Source organism: Akebia trifoliata, chromosome 12, assembly GCF_017979445.1.
Source record: "Akebia trifoliata isolate Shusen 1 chromosome 12, ASM1797944v1, whole genome shotgun sequence".
NCBI classification, from domain to species: domain Eukaryota; kingdom Viridiplantae; phylum Streptophyta; class Magnoliopsida; order Ranunculales; family Lardizabalaceae; genus Akebia; species Akebia trifoliata.
In genome coordinates this window covers 23441096-23466724 of record NC_141386.1, presented here as the reverse complement: position 1 = coordinate 23466724, position 25629 = coordinate 23441096, and the positions used below count along the sequence as shown (strand labels likewise).

The 25629-nt window shown below is 37.2% G+C and overlaps 1 protein-coding gene across 3 annotated transcripts; it reads right to left on the bottom strand.

Annotated features, from left to right (window-relative positions):
- Positions 1-3942: 3942 nt before the first annotated feature.
- LOC147389092 (uncharacterized) lies at positions 3943-23807 on the bottom strand. 3 transcript variants are annotated; one of them, XM_086419863.1, is made up of 6 exons: positions 23255-23807; positions 11634-11720; positions 10623-10802; positions 10409-10495; positions 10259-10330; positions 3943-6160 (listed from the first exon to the last, which is right to left on the bottom strand). In XM_086419863.1, exons 1-6 carry the CDS (start codon positions 23441-23443, stop codon positions 4277-4279), a joined length of 2499 nt encoding a protein of 832 aa, XP_086275989.1. In that variant the 5' UTR covers positions 23444-23807; the 3' UTR covers positions 3943-4276. The 3 variants fall into 3 exon arrangements, with proteins under 3 accessions (XP_086275989.1, XP_086275990.1, XP_086275988.1); XM_086419864.1 differs by having other exon boundaries at positions 10623-10805; positions 11640-11720; XM_086419862.1 differs by having other exon boundaries at positions 10623-10805; positions 23255-23805.
- Positions 23808-25629: the final 1822 nt, after the last annotated feature.

Here is a 25629-nt window from a genome sequence, read left to right as displayed (position 1 = left end):
TTCTAGATCGCCTCTATGAATGGTGAAATTCTCAAATCCCTAACCACTGAGCAAGCGAGGTCCTACTTGCCCCCTCTGACCACACCATCTTCCCTTCATCTCAGTAAGGTGTTGTTTGTTAAATTGAAAAAAATAAGTGTTGAATAGCATTAAGCACTGAAACTTATAAGCGCTGAATTTAAGTGCTCAAAAAGTTGTTTGTTTAAATGTTGAATCATATTTATTACACATTGCTGAAGTTGGTAAATTGTCTTTGTTACCCTTACAATCATATTATACATTGTTTGCATGTTTCAAATGCCTATTTCTTATCAAACACAATAAAATATATTATTTCTTATAAAATTAAAATACAATTCATTTTTAAATAATAAATAATACTCAAATCTTCAATTTATAAATAATAATTTATATTTATAAAAGCCCACAAATTTTAAATTAAAAATAATAATGTCTTACAAGTCACCAAAATTTGAAATCAATATTAAAATAACTTAATTTTGGATAAATAATTTTCGATGGAAATGAAGGATGTATAATTATAAAAACACCATATGAATTAATAAGGGCAACCCACACCATAACCAAAAAAATTTTATATGGGTTAAAGTTTTTGAAATGAGCAAATTTTTAGTGAGGATGGTCTATATGGTCTAAAGATCATCCTCACCAAAAATCAATCCATTTTAAAACTTCTAACTCGTCAAAAATAGCTTTCAAAAGAAAAAAAAAATGGACGATTTATGATTCTTGAACTTGTTTTGATAAGGTTGGTTAGAAGTTTTAGGATGTGCTGATTTTTTTGTGAGGATGATCTCCTCATTGTAGAGATCATCCTCATCAAAAATCAACTTATTCCAAAACTTTTAACCCATATATGACAAATTAATTTAGCCATGGTGTGGGTTTATTAATTTGTGGGGTGTTTATATACTAATGAGGAGATCATCCTCACCAAAAATCAACTCATTCCAAAACTTTTAACCCATATAAGACAAAATAATTTAGCCATGGTGTGGGTTTATTAATTTGTGAGGTGCTTATATACTTATCCATGGGATATAAGAGGTAATATCCTTTTAAGAATAAGGGCATACTTGTCCATGCTCAAAAAAACGAAAGGCATACTTGTCCGTGTCGAAAAAAGTAAAGTGCTTACCGCATCAACACTTTTTTTCAGCATCAAAATAGTGCTGAATTTTTTTCACTTATTTTCAATAATAAGCGCTGAAAATATAGAGTAAACAAACTCGCTATTTTGACAAAAAGTGCTGAATTTAATTTTTTTCAGCAATAAACGCAGAAAAATAGCGCAAACAAACACTGCCTAAGTCTTCCACCTCCCCCAACGTTAGTGGGTTGGGTGGTACATTCCAGCCTTGGCTAACTTGATTCCCTTCTGATCGAACCTCGGGGTCATGATTTCTAGTTCAACACCCGGAATCATCGTCATTGCCCCCTTTATTCTTTTATCCCTTTGATTTTTGTTGTCATAGCTACTCGTTCTCCCTCTTGAGGGCTCTAATCTCTTCTATTTGTCGTTTTATATTTTATTGCAATTTTATCATCACTTGTGTCGACAAGGTCTGGACGTCCTCCATGGGGTTCTAGTTCCCTTGTGTTCTCTAGGTTGCAGGTAAACAACCCTCCACGAGTACCCAGGTTGCCTAACCCTTTGTTGCTACGACACCTACAGCTTCTGCTGCCCCATCTGCTTCAACTCCTGTTGCAACTCTTCGACCATTGTTCCTTGTGTTTGCCATGTGTACATCGTGTGTTTTTTTGTTTCCCACAGACGACGCCAATTGTAGAGGTGATTTTTGTTATTACTTCGAGATCTATCTTATTAAGATCGGATGACCTGTAATTCCTCAATATCATCCCTATCCCCTATTCCACAAAGCCTCTGATGCCTAAGTCAGTTCCAATGAAATTTCAATAGAGCTTCAATGTAGAGAAATTGCATACCTTAAATGTAATGATCCTCTTCTATTTATAGAGTAGGAATTTATATTTTGCACATTTCCAACCTTATCTCCTTCTATTTTGGTATAAGAATCGTGTGGGATTCTCTTTCCAAGAATCCATTCTAATTCAGTCACCCATATCCCAAAATCCCAAGGATTAGAGGCTCACATTCTCAATGAATTACCAAGCAACAACTCACTTACGATCGGAAGAATGTTCTTAGTGAATTCTACTATTTCTTAGTGACACGTGGCATTACTTCATAGGTCGGAGAATTTATCCCTTCACAGGTTCAAACTGGACCTCCGCTTCTTGAGACAGTGATCCTGGCCATCTCACCAACCCTTGTGGGGTTATATCTGATTTTTTGGAATTCTATTATTTTGGTTTTGTTGCACTTCAAGCTTAATAGACCAACATGCATTTCAGATGTAAAGAATAATCCAAGAGCTTTTGTCATCAAAAATAAAAAAATCCCGAAGCTTGATGGGGAAGATTTTTTTTTTCCCCAGTTTGACACCCAATCTATAGCCATACGATTAAAACAACCTTCCAATGAGCAAGCTCATAACCATTGCATATATCTAACTACAAGAAACCGAAAACATTCTTTTGTTTATAACCACCACACTCATTTCCATTACTTCGTCTCCAGCGCTCTTCAAATGGGTTTCTACTCAGGTTAGAAAAACTCTTCAAATGGATTTAATGTATGGCTTCCGGAACCAGCCCATTCAAAGCAGGACATTAAATCCAAACCAAACCAGCCCATCCATACTTAAGCTTACTTTTGATAACACTAAGCCCAAAACCATCCCATTTATTTAGAAAAGCCCAATCACTGACTTTATGGGTCATGTCACAAAGCCCATTGGACTAGCCTAGCCTTTTTCTGGGTATCCGGGAGCCTTGAAAATAATCCTAAATTTACTATTTCAATGGGATCACGACTTTAGTGGATAACCCACATAGCGTAGCCCTTTCTGGGTATCCAGGAGCCTTTAAAATAATCCTAAATTTGCAATTTCAATGGGATCATGACTTCGGTGGATATAACCATATTTCCATTTACACACCCATTTGTTCATATCTGGACCCATTTACCCTACTATTTGGTGTAGTCTGTTTTAGAAATGAAGTCAGATCTGGATGTACTCAATAGTCGAACCCAGGCCAGTTCACAACAGCTACCGGGACCAGTGAACCAACTACGGCTGAAAAAACTGACGAGCTAAGATTTTCTCTTGGACTGGTATTCCCTGTTGAACCAAGTCGAGACTGCTCACTCAAGGACCGACTCAAACATCCTAATTGCATTTGGTTTAAAACCTGCCAGCTGTGAAAAAAATTATAAATGATCCCAAACCACATGTCTCCTGTACCTTAGGATGAGAGAAACTACTGCTACTGCTGCAACCATTCATCTTGTAAAAATGCTCTTGAATGGAAATCAACTTCGCATTTATTTTGCTGAATGAATGATGTAGCTCAAAGGGCTCAACTGCATTTTGATCTAGAGCATGCCAGAAGTGAACCCAATCATCATTTAAAAAAGGAATTTTAGAAATACCTCCCTGTTAAATTGGTGATATTAGGTTTAACCCTTGCAAAATGCAAGATTAGGTTACCCCCTTGTAAGTCAAGGTCGCATTTTCTAGATGATTTAATGGTGAAATTTTTTTTTTTTTTTTTTCAAAATGCTCTTCAAATACTTAAATTACTAGATCAAAATTTCAGTTAAAAAGCGATGTTGACTAATGGTCAGGGGGGTAAAGGTAATTTTGCATTTTGCAAGGGGGTAAACCTAATATCACCAATTTAACAGCGGGATGTTTATAAAATACCACAAAAAATAAAAAATAAAAACACTCCGAACCTGATGTTTCATGCAAGTCCAGATGAGTGAAGTTGCTCCTGTTGCAGCTGCACCTGCTCATCTACGGTTACTACGTCCAGAAGCAGAAAATGAGAAGGTAACAAAAAAGACTTCTGAACAGAAATCAACTTTGCATTTACTTTGCAGAATGAATGAACCTTTTTTCTCACAAGAGAGCTCATAATCTCTCTTGGGACTGTATTAGCCACTAAACACTGTAATCTCAATAAGAACTACTACATCTTGAATGTAAATCGGTGAGCATCCACTGTAACCAAAACAATAGTGTCATGCCACCAAACCCTAATCATGAAAAAAGCTTATTCTAAGGAGAGACACATCGCATATATGTTACAGATACTCTCTTAACATTCCTGGTCTAACAGCTTGGGCGGCTGGACACTTTCTGAATCAAAGCCACCAACACAACCATCAAGAAGAGCTGTTCAATGTTGAAGTAGTAGGAAGGAATCTAACGGCACTACATTGCTTCAACTTGCCAATAGCATCTTGTGACTTCCCAAATAATAGGTCCACATAAACAGAAGTGAGAATGGCTTTTCGATTGTTGGGTATTGAAGATAAAGCTTTCATTGCGAATAGGTTAGCCTGCTCAAGGTCACCTTGCATTGCGGACATGGCAGAAAGATTTACATATAGGGTCCCACGCGCCTCTTCTGGCTTGATGTATACATTACCTGGAGACTCTTCCAAGGGTGGGGTTTTGGCATCCATTGAACCACCATTGACCTCAACATCTCCACCCTCATCAACACTCCATTTCTCTCTGTCTTCTTCACTGTATGGCAATTCAATATTTTTCCCGTCCAACATGTAAACTAACAAATGCTCAGCAGCCTGTTTTGGTTGATTCAGGTGGCAAAGGGCTTCAGCTGCATAGACATGACCTAAAAAGGTGTATATTCTAGAACATTCTGGAATCTTCAGAAGACACTCAGCTGCCGAGAGTGCTTTTAAAGGATTTTCCAAAATCAACTCTATATATGCCAGGTCAGCCAGAACAGCTTGTTTGATCATGTGGTTCTCTCTTCTGCAAATAACCTCGTAAGCGGAGACCGAGTTCTGTAAGATGGTATTTGGGCTCATTCCTACCTTCGGATCTTTTGTATCTCCATTTTCACTAATCTGAGAAGTTAATACTGCTATGTTAGATGAATTAGAATCCACACCTAGTAAGTTCTTTTGATTTGAAGACTTGAACTCAACACTGTTCCATAGCTGCAAGACATTGAGCAGACATTGCCGAGCAAAGGAAATTGAGAGCTTGGTTTGTCCATCGCCTCCCAATGACCCTTCATCAAGCCCAAAGAAATCCACATTCCTACTTCCTGAGTTCCCATCAACAACTAGTTGCCTCCATTTCCCGGTACCAACAACATGAACCCTAATTTCTTCATCGGTAGGAGCCCCAGAGGGCTTGAGATGGCCTTGTTCTAGGGCCAATAAACAGCATTCGGCGATTCGTAGCCAGAGGAGAGGCCGATTATAGAAAACTGTGCAGGCCTTCTGAAAACAACGAGCAGCCACTATTGGTTTCCCACAAGTCAAGTACTGCAAGCCACAGTTGTACATGATGAGGGGGGATTTGTCCTGAGAGAAAGTGGAGAGCTTCAGAGGCTTCTCAGATCGAAGAGACAAGCTACTCCTTAGTGCCTTCGAAAAGAAAAAAGTTGATGTGTGGTGTTTCCCAAGCTGATGATAGATGCACCCAAGATTGTTGTTGAATATAATTGGCATCCCTGATTCCGTCTGATTACTTAATGTCATCAAGATTTTTAGGGCTTTCGGGTGATTCCCTCGTACATATTCTAGCTGGGACTTCAAGAGCAAGACTTTGGAAGAATCTCTACCACGAGCAATGTTCATAGCTAGCTTAACTTCACGCTTTGACACCTTCAGATTTCTAGTGAGAAGTAGAAATCGCACCTTGTAGAGATGCAGCTTCAGCTTCAGATCAACAGCAGGAGCGGGTCGATCAGCTGAGGTTCTCAATAGATCATTTGAAGACAGGAGACCACCAGGTCTTGATAGGTTCCGCCCACCAAGGTCCAGTGTTGACAGAAGGGTTTCGTAGTCGAGAACCTCATCGGATAAGGTTCTTGAGAGAGGATTTTCCGACGAATTCGCATTGGCAGTAGAATCTAAAGTAGATGTGTCTAGGGCAGTCGAGTTGATTGGTGCCGATGAAATTTTAACTGGTGGGTTGGAAGATTGATGTTGAGCATTGCTAATGTTTTCACCTTGACCAAGCATATAACCAGCACCGAAAGCTTTTTCAAGATACTGAATTACATCCTGAACACCAAAGAATCACAATAACACCACTATGATATTGCCAAAATAAAACGAAATAGAAAGCATAATAGATGAAACTAGATAGTAGTTGTGTCAAAAAAAATGTATCAAGACATTAACAAAATCGTACATCTGTGAACGAGCAAAAAGGAATCACACCAGTAGTGGCAGAACTAATAAATATTGAGAATAATGAATTTATAGAGTTAAATTGGTCATTCAAGAAAACTTGGTAATCCCACTATGAGAACCAAAAAAGCCAATGTTCAATGTTACAAGACACCTACGTTAAATGTTTTGTTACGTCACTCTGATACATTTATCCATGTGATTGTATTGGTACTACTAAGTTTGCAACTGCCTACAAAAATTATTAGACCAAAGTTTATGAATTTTTGAAAGTATGAAATAAATCATACCAGACCACAAGAAAAATATGTAAGTGGGCAAGGATCAAGATTAAACATGATGCCCCAACGCAGAAAATGCAAAATATTGCATTAGACTTTGAAGTGAGTAAGTTCAATTTACCAGAGTCCCGTGGAACCACTTCGGGGAAAAAGGATGAGGGGCAGCTCAAGAGAGAGCAAAGATCAGAAACAGTAAGACATCGTCAAGGAGAGAGAGGGTCGGTAAATTCCTGAGCTAAGGTTTTGGGTTCTGTACTTGCAGATAAGGTTTTGGGTGATAAAATGGAGAGGATAGGGTGAGGTGAATCTTACATCTCGCCATCATTCAGAGGTCATTTTGGCAATCAAAGTGAAAGAAGACTCGACTCCAAGAGCCCCCATGTGTGGGAGTTAGGGTTAGAAAAGATGAACTCCCCTTTTTCTTTAGTTGCCATAATAGCTTATTTATAGGCAAAGAGGGTATGAAATGACAGAAATGTCTCTTTCTCATCTAACCAACAAAATTATGTATTTCTTATATAAAAGGCATCGAATGGGCAATCGTGTAAGTCACGATAATCTCTTGGCCTCCAAAGCTATGCCATCTTTACTCATAAAATAAAATAAAAAGCTGTCATCTTTGTCCCCCCATGAGGATTATGTTTTTGCCACATCACTCATGACTAGTCCACATGGATCAATTCATTTTGTACCATCTACATTAGCCCCCTACACCATTAGAGGTTGTGGGGACATCAATGACGGACAATCCCTAGGAAATTTATCATTTGGTGATGGTTCCATTTTTTTTCAATGCATTACTCTCAAACAAAATAACGATAGTTTGTGTAATTTAAGGAGCAAGGCAGAAATAATCTCAATAGAGAATAAGCATGCAAAGTAAGCAAGAAAAATGAGACATTGGCGATCAAGTGTATCTTAGAGAGCCGATAAACATTTGAAAAGACCAAAGCGCATAGGAATACAATTTTTGCCCGAATCGCTCGAAGGTAAAATTGAAACCTGAGAAGGTAAACAACTCTGGCTAGAGGGGTGCCAAGATGGTGACAAGCGTTTGAAAAGGTGCATCAAGTACATATGGATGAGAGCACACTAAGGAGCCAAAAAGAGTCAGAGAAAACAAGTACCTAAGAATGCAAGGAGCTATGGCTAAGAGTGCGATAGCAAGACAATAAGCATCTGAGAGAAGACTCACTCCTTTGAATGCAAACAGTTGTGGCTAAGAGTGCGTCAAAGATAATTGGATGTGTGGTGTGAAGCTGTGTCTCTTCTTGATGTGATTCTAAGGTAGGATTACTTTCTTGGTGTGACTTCAGAGGTATTAGATTGAGACCCTAAGTTAGTTTGGAAGACCTATCTTCCTCAGGATCCCTCATTTTAATATTTTGGAATAGCTCTGTAGGGTTGTAACTTAACCCAAGAATCATTTTTAATTATTTATTAGTTTCTCTTTAATAATCTCTAGTAGAATTAGTTTGTTCAATGAATTTCATTATTCTTGGTAATATTGTTTATCTCAGAATCATCATCATAGGTTAAGTTTGCATCATCCGGCATCATCATGGTTGGCAATATTTCTGTACTCACTGTGGCTGCTCTGTTGGGTGTGCTTCAATGAAAGATAAATTTAAAAAATAAAATAAAAAGGATATTCATACTTATTGCTACAATGGAAAAATCAATTAGGGATAAAGGGGTTGTCATCACTCGTCACTATGGAGCTTTAGAAACCTTGGTAAAAGATTGACGTCTATGCATGAAGGTTCCCTTACAGTTGAGAGGTACAAAGTCAAATATGTGTTGCACGAACTAGTATCCCTAATGAGAAAGACAAAGAGGTCGAGAAATAGTGGGATTGGGAGAGTTATTGCTTCTTTGACTATTTCTCTTATCACTAGAATTCTCAATCCGTTGTTGCAAACCACAGTACCTAGCAGAGTTGCCCAAATGCATAAGTTGATAAGGCTTTAGGGGATAAAATGGAAAGTGTAGGGTGAAATGGATCTGACACCCAGCCTAAACCAAGAAAATTACTATTTGGGGGTCTCGGAGGGAAAGAAGAAGAAGATTCAACTCCAAGAGAAGAAGAGGGTGAGAAGAGAATGAGAGAGATAAGAAATCCCTCCATGTGTGGGAGAAGGTTAGGTTTAGAAAAGATACGCTCCCCCATTTTACCTTGTTTCCCTGATACATTATTTATAGGCAAAGGGGCATGAAATGATTCAAATACCCTTCCCATCCAATGATCCGCAATGTAATATATTTCTTAGATAAAAGATGGTTAATGGGTGATTGTGAGGTCACGATAATCTCTTGGCCTCTAAGCCTATTTCAATTTTGTCCCCCCATGATAATTGTGCTTTTGCTTCCTCACTCATGACCAGCCACAAAAGCATACATGTGGACCAATTCATTTTGCATCATCAACAGGTTCATATAAAATCGGATCTTTGAAAGAACAATCTGTTTTACAAAACTATGGATCAACCATTGATCTGAATGAACAGTCAATTTTTGTGAACCATTTTAAAATACAATTTTTGAAATATTTCCTTTTCAAGATAATTATTTTGGATTCACCAAAAAAAAAAAAAAGATAAGACAAGATTTTTAAGAAAGATTGTAATTTTTATTACTTAAAACTTCTTTAATAGTCAACCTTAATGATAGATGTTTAACTTTTTTTAAAATATTATAAGTTAATTTAGTAAAGTCACATTATATTTTTCTAACCACATCGAACCAAGGTCCAACCAACATGAAAAATGTTCAGTCTATTCATCAGTTATTCTAAAAACATTGAACAGAAGTGGAGATGCACATCTAGAGTATCATGCTATTGACGTGTAACATTCAAACAAAAAAGAAAGTTTCAAAAGAAAATTATAAGACCCGCATCACTTTATGTAGCCAAATGTTGAGCAACCATAAAACACTTCAATAAAATGAGCACAGTGAAAATGACGATGTTGAGATGTATAAGTAGTAGGACCAAGGTTTAAAATCTGTTACATTTAGTTTTTGGAAAAAACGGAACCAACATTCAAAAGCTCCGAAACCAATATTCAGAAGTCCTGAAATATTCACTTTCTTTAATATCTAACTTTTCTACATAAGTAAATAGAAACTATTTTCTAAGTGTTTAAAATGAAAGTCAGCATTAAAAATGTTCAGAGACATTCTGGGGAAAAAAACATAGGTACTTCAAAACATTGCATTGTATGCATCGATGATATGAGAATTACAAATTTTAAGTGATCAAATGAATTATAGAAATAATATATCACATTTTCTCAAATCAATACACATTCAAAATGTTTCAAAACATTTAGAAACAAATATTAAATACCCAAAATCATTTCATTTGATGCATAAATAATGGGAAAAAGTTTGTTTAATTGATTAAAGGAATTATAGAGGTTTTAATGAAGGTTAATACTTAAATAAGTACTGAATACCTGTGACCTAATGATAAGGCCAATAATTTTAATCATATGACATGGTTCCAAATCCCACTGGGTATATAAGATGATAAATAGAAATAAAATTTATATAAAAACTAGAAGAAACTGTTGAAGACCAATGTAAGAGCATAAAGTTTACACATGATGTAAAAGAAGCTCACTGATAGCCTAAAACAAATCTTTCAATAGAAGCAAAGAACTACATCATTGAAACTCAAACTTACAGAGGCTCTCATTGCATCATTGGAGGCTAATGCAACATCCAGTAACAGAAGACATGTATTGAGAGCTGAAATCTGCAACAAACTATTAACTGTTAACATAGCATAACCACCTCCATGCACAAAACAAAATGTTGCTAAAAATTATTATACCTCGTCCATGGGTTCTATATTTTGATATAACGGTTCCAAAAGTGCTAAAGCATTTGCATATTCATGAAGATGGAACAAGAGAACTGCCTGTACAGCCATGGTTAGAGCAAAAATACATCAAACTGACAGCCAATTAACAGACTACAATTTTTTTGAACAGATAACCAATTACAAAAGCTTTTAAACTAACTGTGTTCAGATCAAGAGAACCTACAATGTTTAGCGTTGTAACGGAAGTGTCAAATACATCTGTATAGGCAATATTTGTACTATTGGCAGCAGAGAACTGATGCGGAGATGGGCTACTCCCTTTCGATCCTGAAATGACACTATTTCCAATGTCGCTACCAATCTCCACCTGCTTTCCGGCACTATGAGCAAGGTCTTCACTTCTCTTCTAAACCATCATACATGAATGAACAAGGTGAGTAAGACTATATAAATATGTATATATCACTCAGGATACATTGATACACCATTTTTTGTAAACCAAAATCACACCATCCTAATTGAGTATCTCGAAAAAGCAGTGGCAGCAAAAATTGGCTCTCCCAACTACGGTTTTTTTGAGATGTGTGTTTTTGTATCCATGTATTATGCCTCAAATATATATAGGGTCGGGATCAGGACACAACCTTATTTTGACAACATTTGTCCTATATGGGTTAGAAGTTTCAGAATGGGCCTGATTTTTTGTGAGGGTGATCTCTATGGTGAGGAAATCATCCTCACAAAAAGTCAACCCATTCCAAAACTTCTTACCCATATAGGACACTGGTTGTCAAAGGAAATTGTCAAAATAAGGTTGTCTCCTGATCCCAACCATATATATTTGATGATTATAGGTTTAGTTGTTAGCAAATGAAGTTTGGTTCAAGGGGGTTTGAACCTAGGGCATGGGAACAACATTCCACACGTCTTACCACTTAGCTAAGTTGATATATATATATAAGAACAATAAGATCATATTCTATCAATCAAGAAGAAGAAAAATTGAGATAATGGATGTGAAAGGATGTTCAGAGATGTTTCATGGAAAAAAAAATACAAATATAAATTTATTTCATCCTGTAAGTGAGCTAAAGTTAATCTAAGAGAAAATAATTTGGCAAGATATGTAAATACAACCCCCACACATGCAGCCAGATATAAGATGAATCTCTACGACCACATAGCATACTAGAAACACACAATGTAAACCACCAGTTCCAAATTCATGATATACCTTAACCTTATTGAGAACGCCAATCAGCTTCCTTGGATCTGAACAACCATCACGAAAATATTCCGCAACAGCAATGTTATGAAGAATCTGCAACATGTGCATCATTAAGATAATTATAAGTCATATTTTAAAAAACTCTATCCAATGAATCAACATAAACATGCATACAAACACAGATGTCAAGGACAATAAGGGGGATCTACGTGCGTGCAACAGGGGGCTCTACATTGGTGAGGGGGGCTCTACGTGCATGCGGCCCAATGGGTTCGATATTGGGGGTGATAGATCCATTGGGTTGGATAACAGGGGTTTGGAAATAATGGTTGATGGGCTCGAGTTGTGCAGTAGAGAGGAGTACTACTTGGAGGGAGTTTCTTCTTTAGGAGCTCTCATAGAAACTTTGGAGAGGTGCTCGCATCCGTTCGTTCTGGTAAAAGCTCATTTGCTATCTAGCGATGGAGGTCCCCTCATCGAAGTGGTTTGGTTTTCAGGCTCATTGAGAAGTCCCTTCAAAGTATCCTTAGGTGTGGTATTGCTAACTATAGGTTTTAAGCCTCAGTCTCCTCCGTGGACAGTCGTGTGAGACCATGAGACAGCACAAAAAGGCTTTTGTGGATGTGGCTGGGAAGGCGGAGGCAAGAACGACTGATAATGAAATTTATATAAGGAATTCTCAAAGAATTTTGGAGCTGGGATTCTCAGTGGGAGTTAATGTAAACAGTTCGGTTTCGGAATTGGAATTTTATTAGAAGTGTCAAAGCGTAGGGACTCGGTGGTCGAAAATAGAATGTCTGAGTTAAGAAAGAAGAGGTCCAAGGCAGCAGATATCTTAAGAGTTTTCTGGCGATTGTATTGTTCCCCCCTCCCAGCTTAAGCTTCGTTACAGATGAGGCTGATGGCCTTGAGGAGTTGGGGTTTAACGTAAAAGTTGTTAAGAGGAAGAAAATGTGTATTGTGGAAGACTCGTAGGATTTGGGGAAGAGGCAGAAAGTTGATAGGCTTAAGGCCTCCACATGTAAGGTTCAGGGGGGAAGCAAGTTGGTGTTTAATGATGTTTAAACTTATGTCTTGGAAAGTAAGGGGATTGGATGACATCAAGAAGAGATCGGTGATAAAATCTGTGGTGAGTAGAACGAGGCCTCAAATCATTACTCTTCAAGAATCTAAATTGGAGGTGGTAGACCAATCGGTGATTAGAGATCTTTGGGGCAGTAGGTTCGTGGGGTAGACCTTTGTGCCAGCGCTCGAGTCTGCTGGAGGTATCATTGTGATGTGGGATAAGAGATGCGTCGTAGTGGAGAATACTTTGTTAGAAGCTTTCTCGGCTTCCATACTTTGTAAGCTATCGGATAGCGATTTTGAGTGGGTATTTTCAAGGGTTTATGGTCTTACCAAGGATAGAGATAGCTCAATTTTGGGAAGAGTTGAACAATGTGAATGTGTATTGGTGAAAGCCATGGTGTATAAGGGGAGATTTTAATGTAATTCATTTCTCTCTTGAGAAGTTCGGGGGCTCTAGATTGACAATGAATATGAGGAGATTTGGGGAGTTCGTTCAATATAAAGAGTTGGTGGATTTACCATTGATTGGGAGGCAATTTACTTGGTCCAACAATCAAGTGGTGCCGGTCTTGAATAAACTTGACAGATTTTTGGTGTCGTCAAATCGGGAAGAGTATTTCTCAAGTCTTTCTCAAGAGTCTGTGCCAAATCGAGCATTGGACCATTGACCGATTCTTCTGCAGGTGGGTCCATGTGTTATATGCCCTAGTTCGTTCAGATTTGAGAACATGTGGATATTGCAAGAGAATTTTTTTGAGCTAGTTGAGAGTTGGTGGTTGAGCACGAGCTATGAAGTTAGGCCAGGGGTGGTGTTCCAATTGAAGTTAAAATTCATAAATGAGAAGCTTAAAGAGTGGAATAGGGAGGTTTTTGGGAGGGTGGAAGTGAAAAAGAAGGAACTTTTGTTAGAGTTGGATAGGAAGGAGGAAGTGGGTCCGTTTTCCGTGGAGGCTAGAAATAGAAGAGGTATGATTCAGGAAGAGTACAACAAAAGAGTAAACATGGAAGAATTGTGTGGGAGACAAAAATCGAGGACATGATGGCCTTATGTAAGGGGGCGGCAATACCAAGTATTTTCACCGTATAGCTAATGCTCATAGGAAGTCCAATAACATCTCTAAGATTAGAATTGGGGGAAGTTGAGTGGAAGGGGAAGAAAAGGTTAGGAAAGGGGTGGCTGATTTCTACGCCAAATTATATTCGGAATCACATTTAGTTAGACCGAAATTGGATGGCTGCATTTTAATAGCATTTCCAAAGGGCAAAGATTGTGGTTAGAGAGACCTTTTGAGGAAAAAGAAGTTTGCGTATCGGTTTCTAGACTTTGTTCAAATAAAGCTCCCCAGCCAGATGGTTTCACTCTAGGTTTTTTCAAAATAATTGGGTGATGGTTAAGGGGGGAGTTGATGGAAGTTTTATTTGATCTCTTCGAGAATGGAGCGAAGGACGCCAGATTGAATTGCTCATTTATAACTTTAATCCTGAAAAAGGCTGGGGTAGAAGACATCTCAGATCTTAGACCAATAAGCTCTGTGGGAGCTACGTACAAAATCATTTCTAGGGCGCTTGAGACAAGGATGAAAGAGGTGTTAAGCAAGGTCATTAGTATAAGTCAAGGGGCTTTTGTTAGTGGTAGAAAAAATTTGGATGGAGTTCTTATAGCTAGTGTCTTGATTTGAGACTAAAATTGCGAGTTCTGGAGTTAGTTTACAAGATAGATTTGGAGAAAGCTTATGATCATGTCAATTGGAGTTGATTGAGGTATATGTTGGGTCGTATGGGGTTCGAGGTGATGAGGTGTGTTTCATCTACATCCTTTTCTATTCTTGTGAATGGATCCCCAGAAGGTTTCTTTAGGAGTTCTTGGGGTTTGCGACAAAGAGATCTCCTTTCCCCCTTTTTGTTCCTAGTGGTAGTAGAGGCTTTGGGGAGATTGGTCGGAAAAGCTGTGGTGAATAGAGATTTAAGGGGTTTCCGTCCTAATGCAGAGGGCCCGCTTGTGACCTAATTGCAATTTGCAGATGACACATTGAATTTTTTCTTTTTTATGCGGATGTGGCGCAGGTGAGGTTTCTTGATGACTGGCTTTGTTGTTTTGAGGTTGTTACTAGTATGCCAATAAACCTTTGTAAGAGTAAAGTCTTTCCGGTGGGCCAAGTGATAGATGTGGACTCCATGGCGGAAACTTTAGGGTGTCAAGCAGGGGTTCTTCCCTACTCTTACTTAGGTTTACCCTTGGGAGCTCATTACAAGAGTAAGAATATTTGGGAGTCGGTGATAAAGAAGAACTATAGAAGATTGAGTTCATGGCAAGTGAATTATCTATCCAAGGGTGGAAAGTTAACCTTGATAAAGAGTGTGTTGTCAAGCATCCCAATGTATACCTTTCTTTATTTTCTATTCCAAAAGTGTGGAGTTGAGGTTGGACAAGTTGTTTAGAGATTTCTTGTGGCAAGATAAGAAAGGGAAAAGCAAGCTTCACTTGGTTAGTTGGAAGAACATTTGTTCTGTCACAAGTTTGGGAGGGGCTTGGCTTCAAGGAACTAGGAAATCTTAATGGGGTTTTGCTAGGGAAGTGGCTTTAGAGATTCGGAGTGGAACCGGAAGTGTTGTGGCAAAAGGTAATTGCGGCTAAATTTGGGAAGGATCCGATGGGTTGGGTTAGTGGTGAAGCCAAAAATCCGTATAATTGCGGGGTGTGGAATAGTATTTTAAAAGTTTTGCCTCAATTCAAAAAAATGGTCACTTTCTAGGTAGGAAAGGGGGATAGAGTTAAGTTTTGGGAAGACACTTGGGGCAAGGGAAGCTCTTTGAAGGAGATATTTCAAGTGTTATATGTGTTATCTTTTAAGAAGAACCTTCTTGTGGCAAGCTTTCGAGTGATGCATCTTGGGACTTGGGTCTAAGAAGGGCGTTGAACGATTAGGAGTTGACGGAGGTCTCGGAGCTGATGGGCTATCTTGAGAGTGTGTCGAGTGGTATACATGAGGAAGATGCAAGATCCTGGGCCCCTAATAGCAAAGGACTATTCTCGGTTAGAGATTTCTATAAAGACTTCAACAGAAGGGGGGACCCATTTTTTCCTCATATAGCGGCTTGGGGCCCAAGGGTGCCTTCAAAGGTAGCTTTTTTCATTTGGACAGTTGTGTGGGAAAGGATTCAGACTCAAGATCTTCCAAGGAAAAGAGGTTTTTGTGGGCTGAATGGGTGTTGCATGTGTTTGGCAAACGAGGAATCTACTAACCATTTGCCCATGCATTGTGAGGTTGCAAAGGAGGTGTGCTCCTTTTTTATCTCTGTTTGGGGTGGTTTGGTGTACCCCGTATTCAGTTAAAAGCGTCATTGGGGAATGGCTTCACTTGGGTTTGAGTTTTCGGCACACGAAGAAGTTGATTTAGAGTTTAACACCGTTTGCGGTCTTATGGGGTATTTGGAAAGATAGAAATGCTAGCACCTTTCAAGGGAAATTGCAAACAACTCAAGTGTTGATTATTTCGATCATTGGGCTGTTATTCTTTTGGAGCAAAATTTTCAAAAAGTTCAAAGGGTTTTCCTTTGAGGACGTTTTGATCCGTTGGGATATCATTTGCAATATTGATTGTACTTAGTTGTTTCTTTTTCTTTCTCCATTCTTGTTTTGCTTGGGGTGGGTTATCTCGACCGGCCTATTTTCGTATCTTTCTATCTTATCTATCAAAAATATATATATATATATATATATTTTTTCCATAACTACTATTCTTACAATAAATATATACACCATTATAAAGGATGTTAATCTAACATGCCAAAACTAACGATAATTTTTTCCCTTTCCGGATTAGTAAAAATTATCAATTCCAACAAAAGTGACTCATAACTAACATTTTCAAAATAAATAAATAAATAAAGGAAAAAAATAAAGATTGGCTACCTCCATGATAATGTGAACAATAATTATTTTCTAACTAGAAAGTCTTCACTCGGTCAATACTCAGTTGACATGGCGTGGATACAGAACCATAGATCATTTTCCTTGAGATACACAACTGCACGTCTTTTATGGGGATGTGCAATTGTGTATTCTGAGGAAAAGATCTACGATTCGGTGCCCGAGCCACGTCAGCCGAGTATTGACCGAGTGAAGACTTTCTAGTTAGAAAATCAGTACTCTAATGTGAAATAGAGAACATAATTGTGTTTTCTTACAAGTCTAATTGAGAAGTTGTCTAAAAGAGCATCCTTATATGTCGAGGTGGCCTACTAACAAAGGATGAAGAGAAAAAAATATGAGCATCATCCACTCTAGCAATATCAAGGTCGCATCTAAACATAAAATCCTCAAAATCTAGCCTGTTAATCTCTCTAAGAACATAAGACCACGTGGAAATCCTTTTAACACCAACAATAATATCATGAATAACATTCTTATTTATCCACAAACAACCATTTGTTCATTTCCTTCAAAATACTCCAAATGATCGTGAATAGGATCTCCGAAAAGTCCTCCTAGAAGATAGATCCATTGTGGTCCAACTACTAAAGGCCTCCAACAAAGCTTGGTTTAGTTCGATAAATCTCAAATTGGAAGAAAAATGTGCCTTGAATCTCCCAAGCTATGTTGCAATGAAGGACATGGTTGACAGAGTCACCGCTAGGTTTGCATATCAATAGAGTAAAAATTCATTATTATCAATTTGCAAGTTACTAGTGAACACTGAACCATTGTTCTAACTAAATAACTAAAATGGGAAGTGGACCCGCTTGTGAAAATTGACCCAAAAAATGAATGTCACTTGTATTAGTGTGGTACCCCATAACATGATGGGTCCCACTATGAAAACCACAAAAAATAACCATGAACAAATATGTGGGGTGTGCACTAAAAATCGAAGCACCAAACGTACACAGTAACCCCTTGAAGGGGTGCACCCCATCATGTGGTACACCCTTTTCTATATGTATGTGTATAAAAGTGGGGGCAATCCCAATCTCTTACACTGGATGGTGACCAACCTAGTGATTGAGCTATAAAATAATTATGTAGTCTTTTACATAAAAGAAAAAGAAAAGGGAGATCTAATTAGAAAGATATCCATCTCTAAGAAAAGAAGGGAGTCCATGAAAAGACCATTCCATAATGGAATGGGGTACACACCCCAGATCAAGAGATAATGTCATCATACAAAATAAGGCCCATTGGATGTTGACTTCAATGTTTGGCTCTAGGCCTAAACCAAAGGTTCTTGTGAGCATCCCTTTTTTATTTTGAAGCTTAAAAAGGGTTCTTAAAACCCTAAATTTGACCACGGAGTGACACATGTAACTCAAATATGATAAAGAAGGTTTAACAAATCTTTTTTCCCAAAAGTTGTACAAAAGGATTTTAACTCAACCAGAAAGAAAAAAACCCCCAACGGGAAAGTGTCACGTGGTCACTCTATCTTGAGATTCATAAATGCAATCCAAAAATGAGTGCTCAATAAATGAGGATATATAGTATCCTTCCATAGGAGAGAACACCTTGGCTCTTGATACAAGTCATTGAAAGAGAATGAGCAAACTATTATGGAAGTTATTCCCTCTCGTGATTAGAAGATGAGTGTTGGCTCCCACTATGGTGTAAGATCTAGTGGTGTAAAACAAAGAACTACTCTCTGCCCATTCTTTTACCTAATTGTGAAGGGAGCCCTTGAAATAATGATATCCACAACGGTTTATCTAGCAACAACGGTTTATCTAGCAAACAGAGGGTTTATAGTGCGGTATGGCAGATCAAAGTTCTCTCATCTTCAAACAGTTGATGATACTTTAATATAATTGGATGCCTCCTATAATTAGCTCTTTTTCTTGCATAGTCTCTTAAGTTGTTTTGAAACAACCTTTAATATGAAGGCTAAACCTAAATGAGAACATATAGTTTAAGTTTCATTGAAGTGCTTCATTATTAGTTGAGAAGGTTGATACCATGACTTGAACTTCAAATCTTGTAGTCGAAGTGTTGAAGTTGCTTCCAATAAAGCAACCAAGTGATGGTGATCTACCTTAAGTGGATGATACAAGAACTAAACTCATTTGGGACTCAGTTTTTGAAAAGGTAATACAATTCTTTCTTCTAAGAAGACTAGATATTGTTTAAAAGGGTAAGTTGATTATTTTGAAATATTGTATTGCGAGCATCACGGCTCACTTCGTATCATTGGTTTCCTCACCAACATCCATGGGGAAAAGTACTAAAAAGCTCTTTAGGATTTTTATTTTGCTTTTGGTTATGTGGGAAGATAGCAAGGAGTCCTACAAATATCAACTCATGAAATAAAAAAGGTTTGTGCTCCCAAATCAAAAGATGGATTATGCATAAACAGGCTTCAAGTGATGAACAGAGCCCTTCTTGTTACATGACTTTCAGGAAATCTTTTAGAGGAGACTTATTATTGGAAATTTTGGGAGTGGGAGATTTCGATGAGAGTAGGTGAGGAGTCTAAAGAGGTATCCAGAATGGACCTAAAGAACTCAGAGTTTGAGGTGTTAGCCATATACAGAGCTCAATTTTGAGAGGCCCTATGGATAGGAGATGACTTTTTTATATTCGTATTCCTATTATCTAAAGGGAAAATCACGTAGTTTAGAACTTTATATTTTAGTCATGCCATGTCCTATGTTGGAGCATTGGCTTCAAAATAAATATGAATGACTACGTAGTGCAGACCTCAATGAGACTGCTGGAATCCATTTCAGATGATCCTCTATTCACCTAGGAATAAGGTAATCAAGAGTAGAGGATGAGTGAAGATGGTGTCTTCTTAGTCAGGACCCTTTATGCCATGCTAAACCACTCCAACAACCCTAGATTCCCAAGATCCTCATCTAGGGAATCAAAAATCCCATCAACAATGGCTTTCTTTGTTGGTCTGCAACTTTAGACAAAATCTTAATAGATGATCATTTAATTGCTCCTAAGGCAAATCATTATGGATTTTTTGTCATGTGTACAGCTAATGGTTAAAAGACCATCACATCTTCGTTTATTACAAAACAAACTCCGCCGTTTGATCTCATTTTTTTCTCTCTTTTCAACTTATGTTGGACTCACCCCTAGCAATCTTGGTATTGCTTAGTGGTAAGTCGTATTTTTCCCTGGTTTATAGAGAACAATATTGATGTAGGACGGGGAAAATATGGATTTGGGTTAGGATTGGGCAAACTCAAAAGTAAAATATATTTTTTTCGCAATTACGACAATTTCAATAGGACAGATGAAAAGGGTTAAAGATTTGTAGGGTAAGGAAAGGATTAAGGGTTAAAGATTTGGAAAAGAGATCAATTAAATAAGAGTTAAAGAAAATGGGGAAAGGATTAAGAGTTGAGGCTTATAAGTTTCAAGAATCAAGAATCAAGAAAATAAAGAATAAGGAAATAAAAGAAAATCAAGAAAAAGCAAAAGAATATAAAAGAAAATTAAAGATTAAAAGAAACAAGAGAAACGAATAGAAAGATAAAACCTTGGAATCACACCAAGAATGGTGGAGAACTCACTTCACTCCAGAAAAGAAACACATTCTTTATTCATAAAAATCTTCGTTGTTCATTATAAAAAAAAAAAACTCTAATACAACCTATATAAAGAAAATAAATCAAGAATCCTAGTCAAACTAAAATACAAAATAAATAACCTTATTTTTGTAACTTTCTCTCTCCTAATTTTCAAACCCTAATAAACCTAAATAAAAGACAAATTAAAGTTACTAAACTGCCCTTAAATATTATACTAAGACCATGGGCTAATAAAACATCAAAATAAGCCCAAAAAACATAAAAGTAAAGCCCTAAAATAGAAAACTAAAACTTACTCTTCAATATTTGATGTCCCCATCAAATATTCTTTGGAGGTTGCTTACTTTCTGCCATATGTTGGAGTTTTAGGAAGTAAAGGAACAAAAAAAACCTTTTAAGGATCCAAAGAGAGTTTAAAAGATATAATCTTAGTGATCAAAGCTAACATCTTCTTGTGGTCCAAGTTATACCAACAATCCAAATGGATTTTATTTGAGGTTTTCTATTGAAGTGAGGATCCTCATTGTTTTGAAGAGAATGGACATGTGTGCCCCCACTTGCACCATTTTGTAGCTCTCTAGGTGTATTTTATTTGGTTCTTTTTTCCCTAGTGTGTTGAGTCTTGCCTCAGTAGGTCTCCTGGACTTGCAGGGAGAGTGTCTTATCTTCTTCAATATTCTATATCCTCTTTTTGCATTATCTCTACCTTTCGAATGAAATTTGCACATAAAAAAATATATAATTACTCATCTTCAATAAAAGGAATAGGTTCAATCAAGAAGCCACTTTGGGATTTGCATAAACGCAACCATTTTTTGGGTTGAGGTTTTACTTGCCACCCTTTTGATAATGCACCAAATGGTTCCAATTCTCTTGATAAGGGTATAAATTTCTTCTTTTTTTCCTTGGGTAAAGTTTGGACACGAACCTAAGAACTCAAAGTTGAATTATAGTATGTCAACCAACTTTTCAGGATCTTACACATAGGAGACCTGTATACGTATGGAGGAGAAGAAAAGTTGTTACACACCCGAAGGTATGGCAAGCATTAGGTAAAAATACCTCAATTTCTTTCCATAATTCTTTCTATTTTTCATATTGCTTGTTGATCTACATATATTTGATTGAATTTGATACCTCAACCATGAGAGATAGAGGAACAAAGAAGAAAAAGATAGTTAGATTATCTATTAATCCACATTTTTCTTTACATATGATTTTGCACAATTCCCTTGATTAAAACTATGAACTAAACAAACTAAGACCTAAAAAATTCATTAGGTGCATATCTAAAAACAGTTTGTTTAAGAAAGACAGATTCCAATTACCTTTTCATGTCATATAACGCCATTGCTTGATTGGTATATCAAAAGGTCTAACAAACGATCAAAAGTTCAAAACCAATTGAGGTTACCTCTAAGTGCTTCATATAGGTCGTCTAGCATTTGGGATCCCATAGTGGAGCAAGTTCGTAAGAGTTTGGGTTCTTGGAAAACAAGATATGAAGTGGAAGTGGGTTTGTCATCTACAAGCACTCTCTCCAGTGTTCCAATTTATTTTCTTCCGATGTTTAGAGCCCCGATTAAGGTCGAGTTGCTATTAGACAAGTTGATAAGAGACTTTCTTTGGAATGGGCATAATGGAGGCAAAAAGTTACATATTGTCAAGTAGAAGTGTGTTTGTCGTCCTAAAAAGTTAGGTGGTTAGGTATTAGAAGGGTTAAGGTTACAAATCAAGCGTTGTTGGGGAAGTCGTAGTGGAGATTCGGAAAAGAAAAGGAAGCTCTTTGGAGGAGGATCATAAAAGCCAAGAATGGGGAGGCTCAATCAAGATGGAGAAGCTTGTTGAGCACTAAGTCTTATTGGTGTGGTGTTTGGAAAGGGATTCAAAAGTTGGAATAGGAGTTTATGAAAAATATTAGATTTGTGGTGGGAGAGAGGATATAAGATTCGTTTTTGGAAGGATACTTGGTGCGGTAATTTGCCCCTTAAGGATAGCTTCCCTACCCTCTTTGAGTTGTCCCTTAAGAAAAGGATGTCTATCTCTTCCTTTCTGAGTAGTTCGGGCCAGGAGGTGTGCTGGGACTTTGGATTCAAAATAAGATTTAATGATTGGGAGATTCCACTGGCTACCTTTTTGATTGATTAAGTGTCTTCGTTTGCCCCTTCCTCTCTCTTTTCTTTGATAAGTCCCTTCTTCCTCTCTCTTAGAAGATGCTTGGGCTTGGGCGGGTAATAGGGATGGCGTCTTTAGAATGAGTTCTTTCTTTTCCTTCCTTGATTCTTCTACCGGAGATGCTCCTTTGGTCCTTGGGGTTTGGTTAATTGGTTCCCCTCTTTACCTTCAAAAGTGTCTTTCTTCTTGTGGCTAGCCGCCTTAGATAAGTTGTTAACTGTTGATCATGTCAAGGAGAGGGGAGTGGTGGTCAAGAGTCACTGCTTTCTTTGTAAGTTGAGTGAGGAATTTGTGGACCATCTCCTCATTCATTGAGAGGTGGCCCATTTTGTGTGGTCTCATTTCCTTTCCTTCTTTAATTTCTCGTAGTGCTCCCCTCTTTCGGTTAGGTTGTTGCTTGAAAATTGACAGACCACTTCTTTTCAAGGAAGAGAAAGAATTATTTGGAGGCTCTTACCTAGAGGCTCTTACCTACAGACATTTGTTGGGCTCTTTGGAAGGAGAGGAATGAGTATATCTTACAAGGGAAGGAGCTTTCTATGCATGCATGCCTTTGTTATTTTTGATAAGTTTGCTTGTACTCTTCTTTGAGGACTCCTTGTCCTCTTTAAAAAAAAAAAAAGTTCAAAACCAATTATGCACCAAAATTAGGTATTTAGTCGAGTGCAGTCAAAATTCAAAATTCAAAATTCAAAACTGATTATGAACCAATCCATCAAAATTATAAGTTCGGTTCCTTCATGCACAGATCGATCAGAACTGGATCCGCCCAACATCAACAAATTCAAAAACATACAAGTGATTTGGCGAATAAAGAAAAATAAGAAAGATTAAAAGAACAAAAACCTTACCTTTGGATCATCTTCTTTCTTCTGCAACAGCTGATTCAACACATCGACACATTCAGAGGATCTTCGCGATTGAAACAGCAAAGCAGCGTTCTTAGCAAGCCCAGCTGTGACAGACAGAATCCCATCTTCGTCCCCAGAAGAACCATCTCTACTTGAAGCCGTGGATGACGTTGAATCTCGCGAATCCATTCTCAGATCGAAAAATTCAAAGTTGCAATGGTGTTAGTCTCTCCTCAAAATCGAAATCGAAATCGAAATCTAAATCGGTTCAAAATGTTTGAGGGTTTTATCTTCCATCTGAGAGTGGAAATCAAAAAAGATTGTGTTCTGAAACCCTAGGGTTTCTAAGAAACTAAAGAAGAAGACATCGAGATCGATTTAATTGTCTCGTATTTGTTCAGATTTCAGAAATAAAGAGAGCATGCCTTGGAGTTAGAGATGAAGCAGAAAGAGAGAGAGAGAGAGAGAGAGGAGGTTTGATGGTTTTGAGTTTCGATCCTGGGTTTGAGTTTTTTTTTTAAGGGTCTGTTTGATAAGGCTGCAGTTTTCTACCAATGAAAAACTGTGATTGGGAAAAGTTTGGATTCTGCGAGTGAGAAGCTGCGACTGGGAAAAGGAAATGCTGGAGTGACGACCTTGCACATCCACTGACGACGTGGTATTTGACTGGTTTTTACACTATGCTGACGTGGAAGAATGCGTAGAATTGTAGATGCTTTTCCTCGAGATAGAAGCTAAAAAGCAGTTCTGTGCGCACGTCCTTGATAGCGCAGTGTGTAACACAGTCGCAGGCATGACTCAATAGGAAATTATCGTTTGTCAATCATTCTTGGAAAAAATTGTTGAGTCGGGTAGTATCATTGTTTATTATAAAATTCTTAAATTTTTTATAAAATGATGTGAATGCCTTATGTAGACATCCCGATTTTAATCGCCCTCACTTGATAAAGATCTACAAAAAGTTTATTTTTATAAATAAATAAAAACGTCAACAGGTTTAAAGTCCAAATATTCAAAAATTCAATTTTTGTATTCAAATAAAGACCATAGGACTTCTAATAATCCAATGGACTCATAATAAAACTTATTTATCATCTAAACCCGATCATCCCCTCAACCCATCATCATTCTAACTTTAAACTTAAAATCAAGTCCTAAGCCCATATAGAATCCACCACTCCTAGGCTACTTTCAACCTTCTTTTAACCTTATCTTAAATCAAGTTTTTACCTAACCCTAAGTCTAACACTATCATAATAGTCCAATCAAGGTTCATTGACTAGGTCAAAGTCCATAAACCCTCAAAAGCTCGTGTTCAAAAAAATTATTTTGACACATATCACCACCACAATTAACCTCCCAAATCCAACTTCAACATTACCCTCAAAAATTACACACTACATATATCATCATACACCACATGTCATTACCAAACACCATTATTTTTTTTTTAATTTTCATTATAAGTCATCCCTACACCCATTATCCTTAATCAGCTCGCTTAACCCATTTATTTTCATATCATTTGCCACATGTCATCACCGAATTCATCCTCTTAAAATCTGCCTACCTAATATCTTGCATTATTCATTCTCTCAACCAATGTGGCATCCCGAAACATTAACACAAAGTCCTATGTCAAATCTTGAGGTACTAAGTAGTACCTATAAATTTTGGCATGATTTCTTCTATTATCTTGGCATTTCAAAGCACTTAACTTGCTTCACCTGATAATAAATATACATAATATCTTGTATATACATACAAAATAGAATAATAGTAAAAATCTATATACATCTAGCTACGTAAAATATATCAAAATGCGAAAGGATAAACAATATATAGGATTCTACTAAAACTCCCTACTCTAACAAAAATCTTAACACTCAACCTAAAATCTATAATACCACCTAGATAAACTGATGTATTAGGGGGTATAACCCTAGTGCTCACCAGGTAATGAGCTATGGTCATCTATATAACCAATCAGGTAATCCTTATTTGTTAACACTACTCTACAGTGGCCTCGTCAAGTAGAACCTGAAATTAAAAAAATGAGAAATAAATGGTGAATAACAATGGTTACCCTGTAGATAATAAACAATTCCTACTAATAACCTCTCCTAACACGAATGAGTAAACATTTTGAATCATTTCAATGCATGCAAAGTTTTATAGAATAATCTGCAATTAACTGGTACATATCCCTAGGGATGAGCAACTAAACTTTTTAAAACTCACATTACATCAATTACTAATACTCACTATAACATTTTCTTATACAAATCTAATTAACAAAATTAAAATAGTAAACATGTTTTTTATTTTATAATTCAACATAAGACAACAGATACATAATACACAATGGTGGAATA

Bases quoted from the DNA above. Each gene is read 5' to 3' on its own strand.
- LOC147389092 (XM_086419862.1), bottom strand. From the start codon at position 23,443: ATGGATTCGCGAGATTCAACGTCATCCACGGCTTCAAGTAGAGATGGT. The intron at 11,721-23,254 runs GTAAGGTTTTTG...CACATGTTGCAG, and splicing joins AGAAAGAAGATGATCCAAAG to ATTCTTCATAACATTGCTGT. The intron at 10,806-11,633 runs GTATATCATGAA...ATGATGGTTTAG, and splicing joins GCGTTCTCAATAAGGTTAAG to AAGAGAAGTGAAGACCTTGC.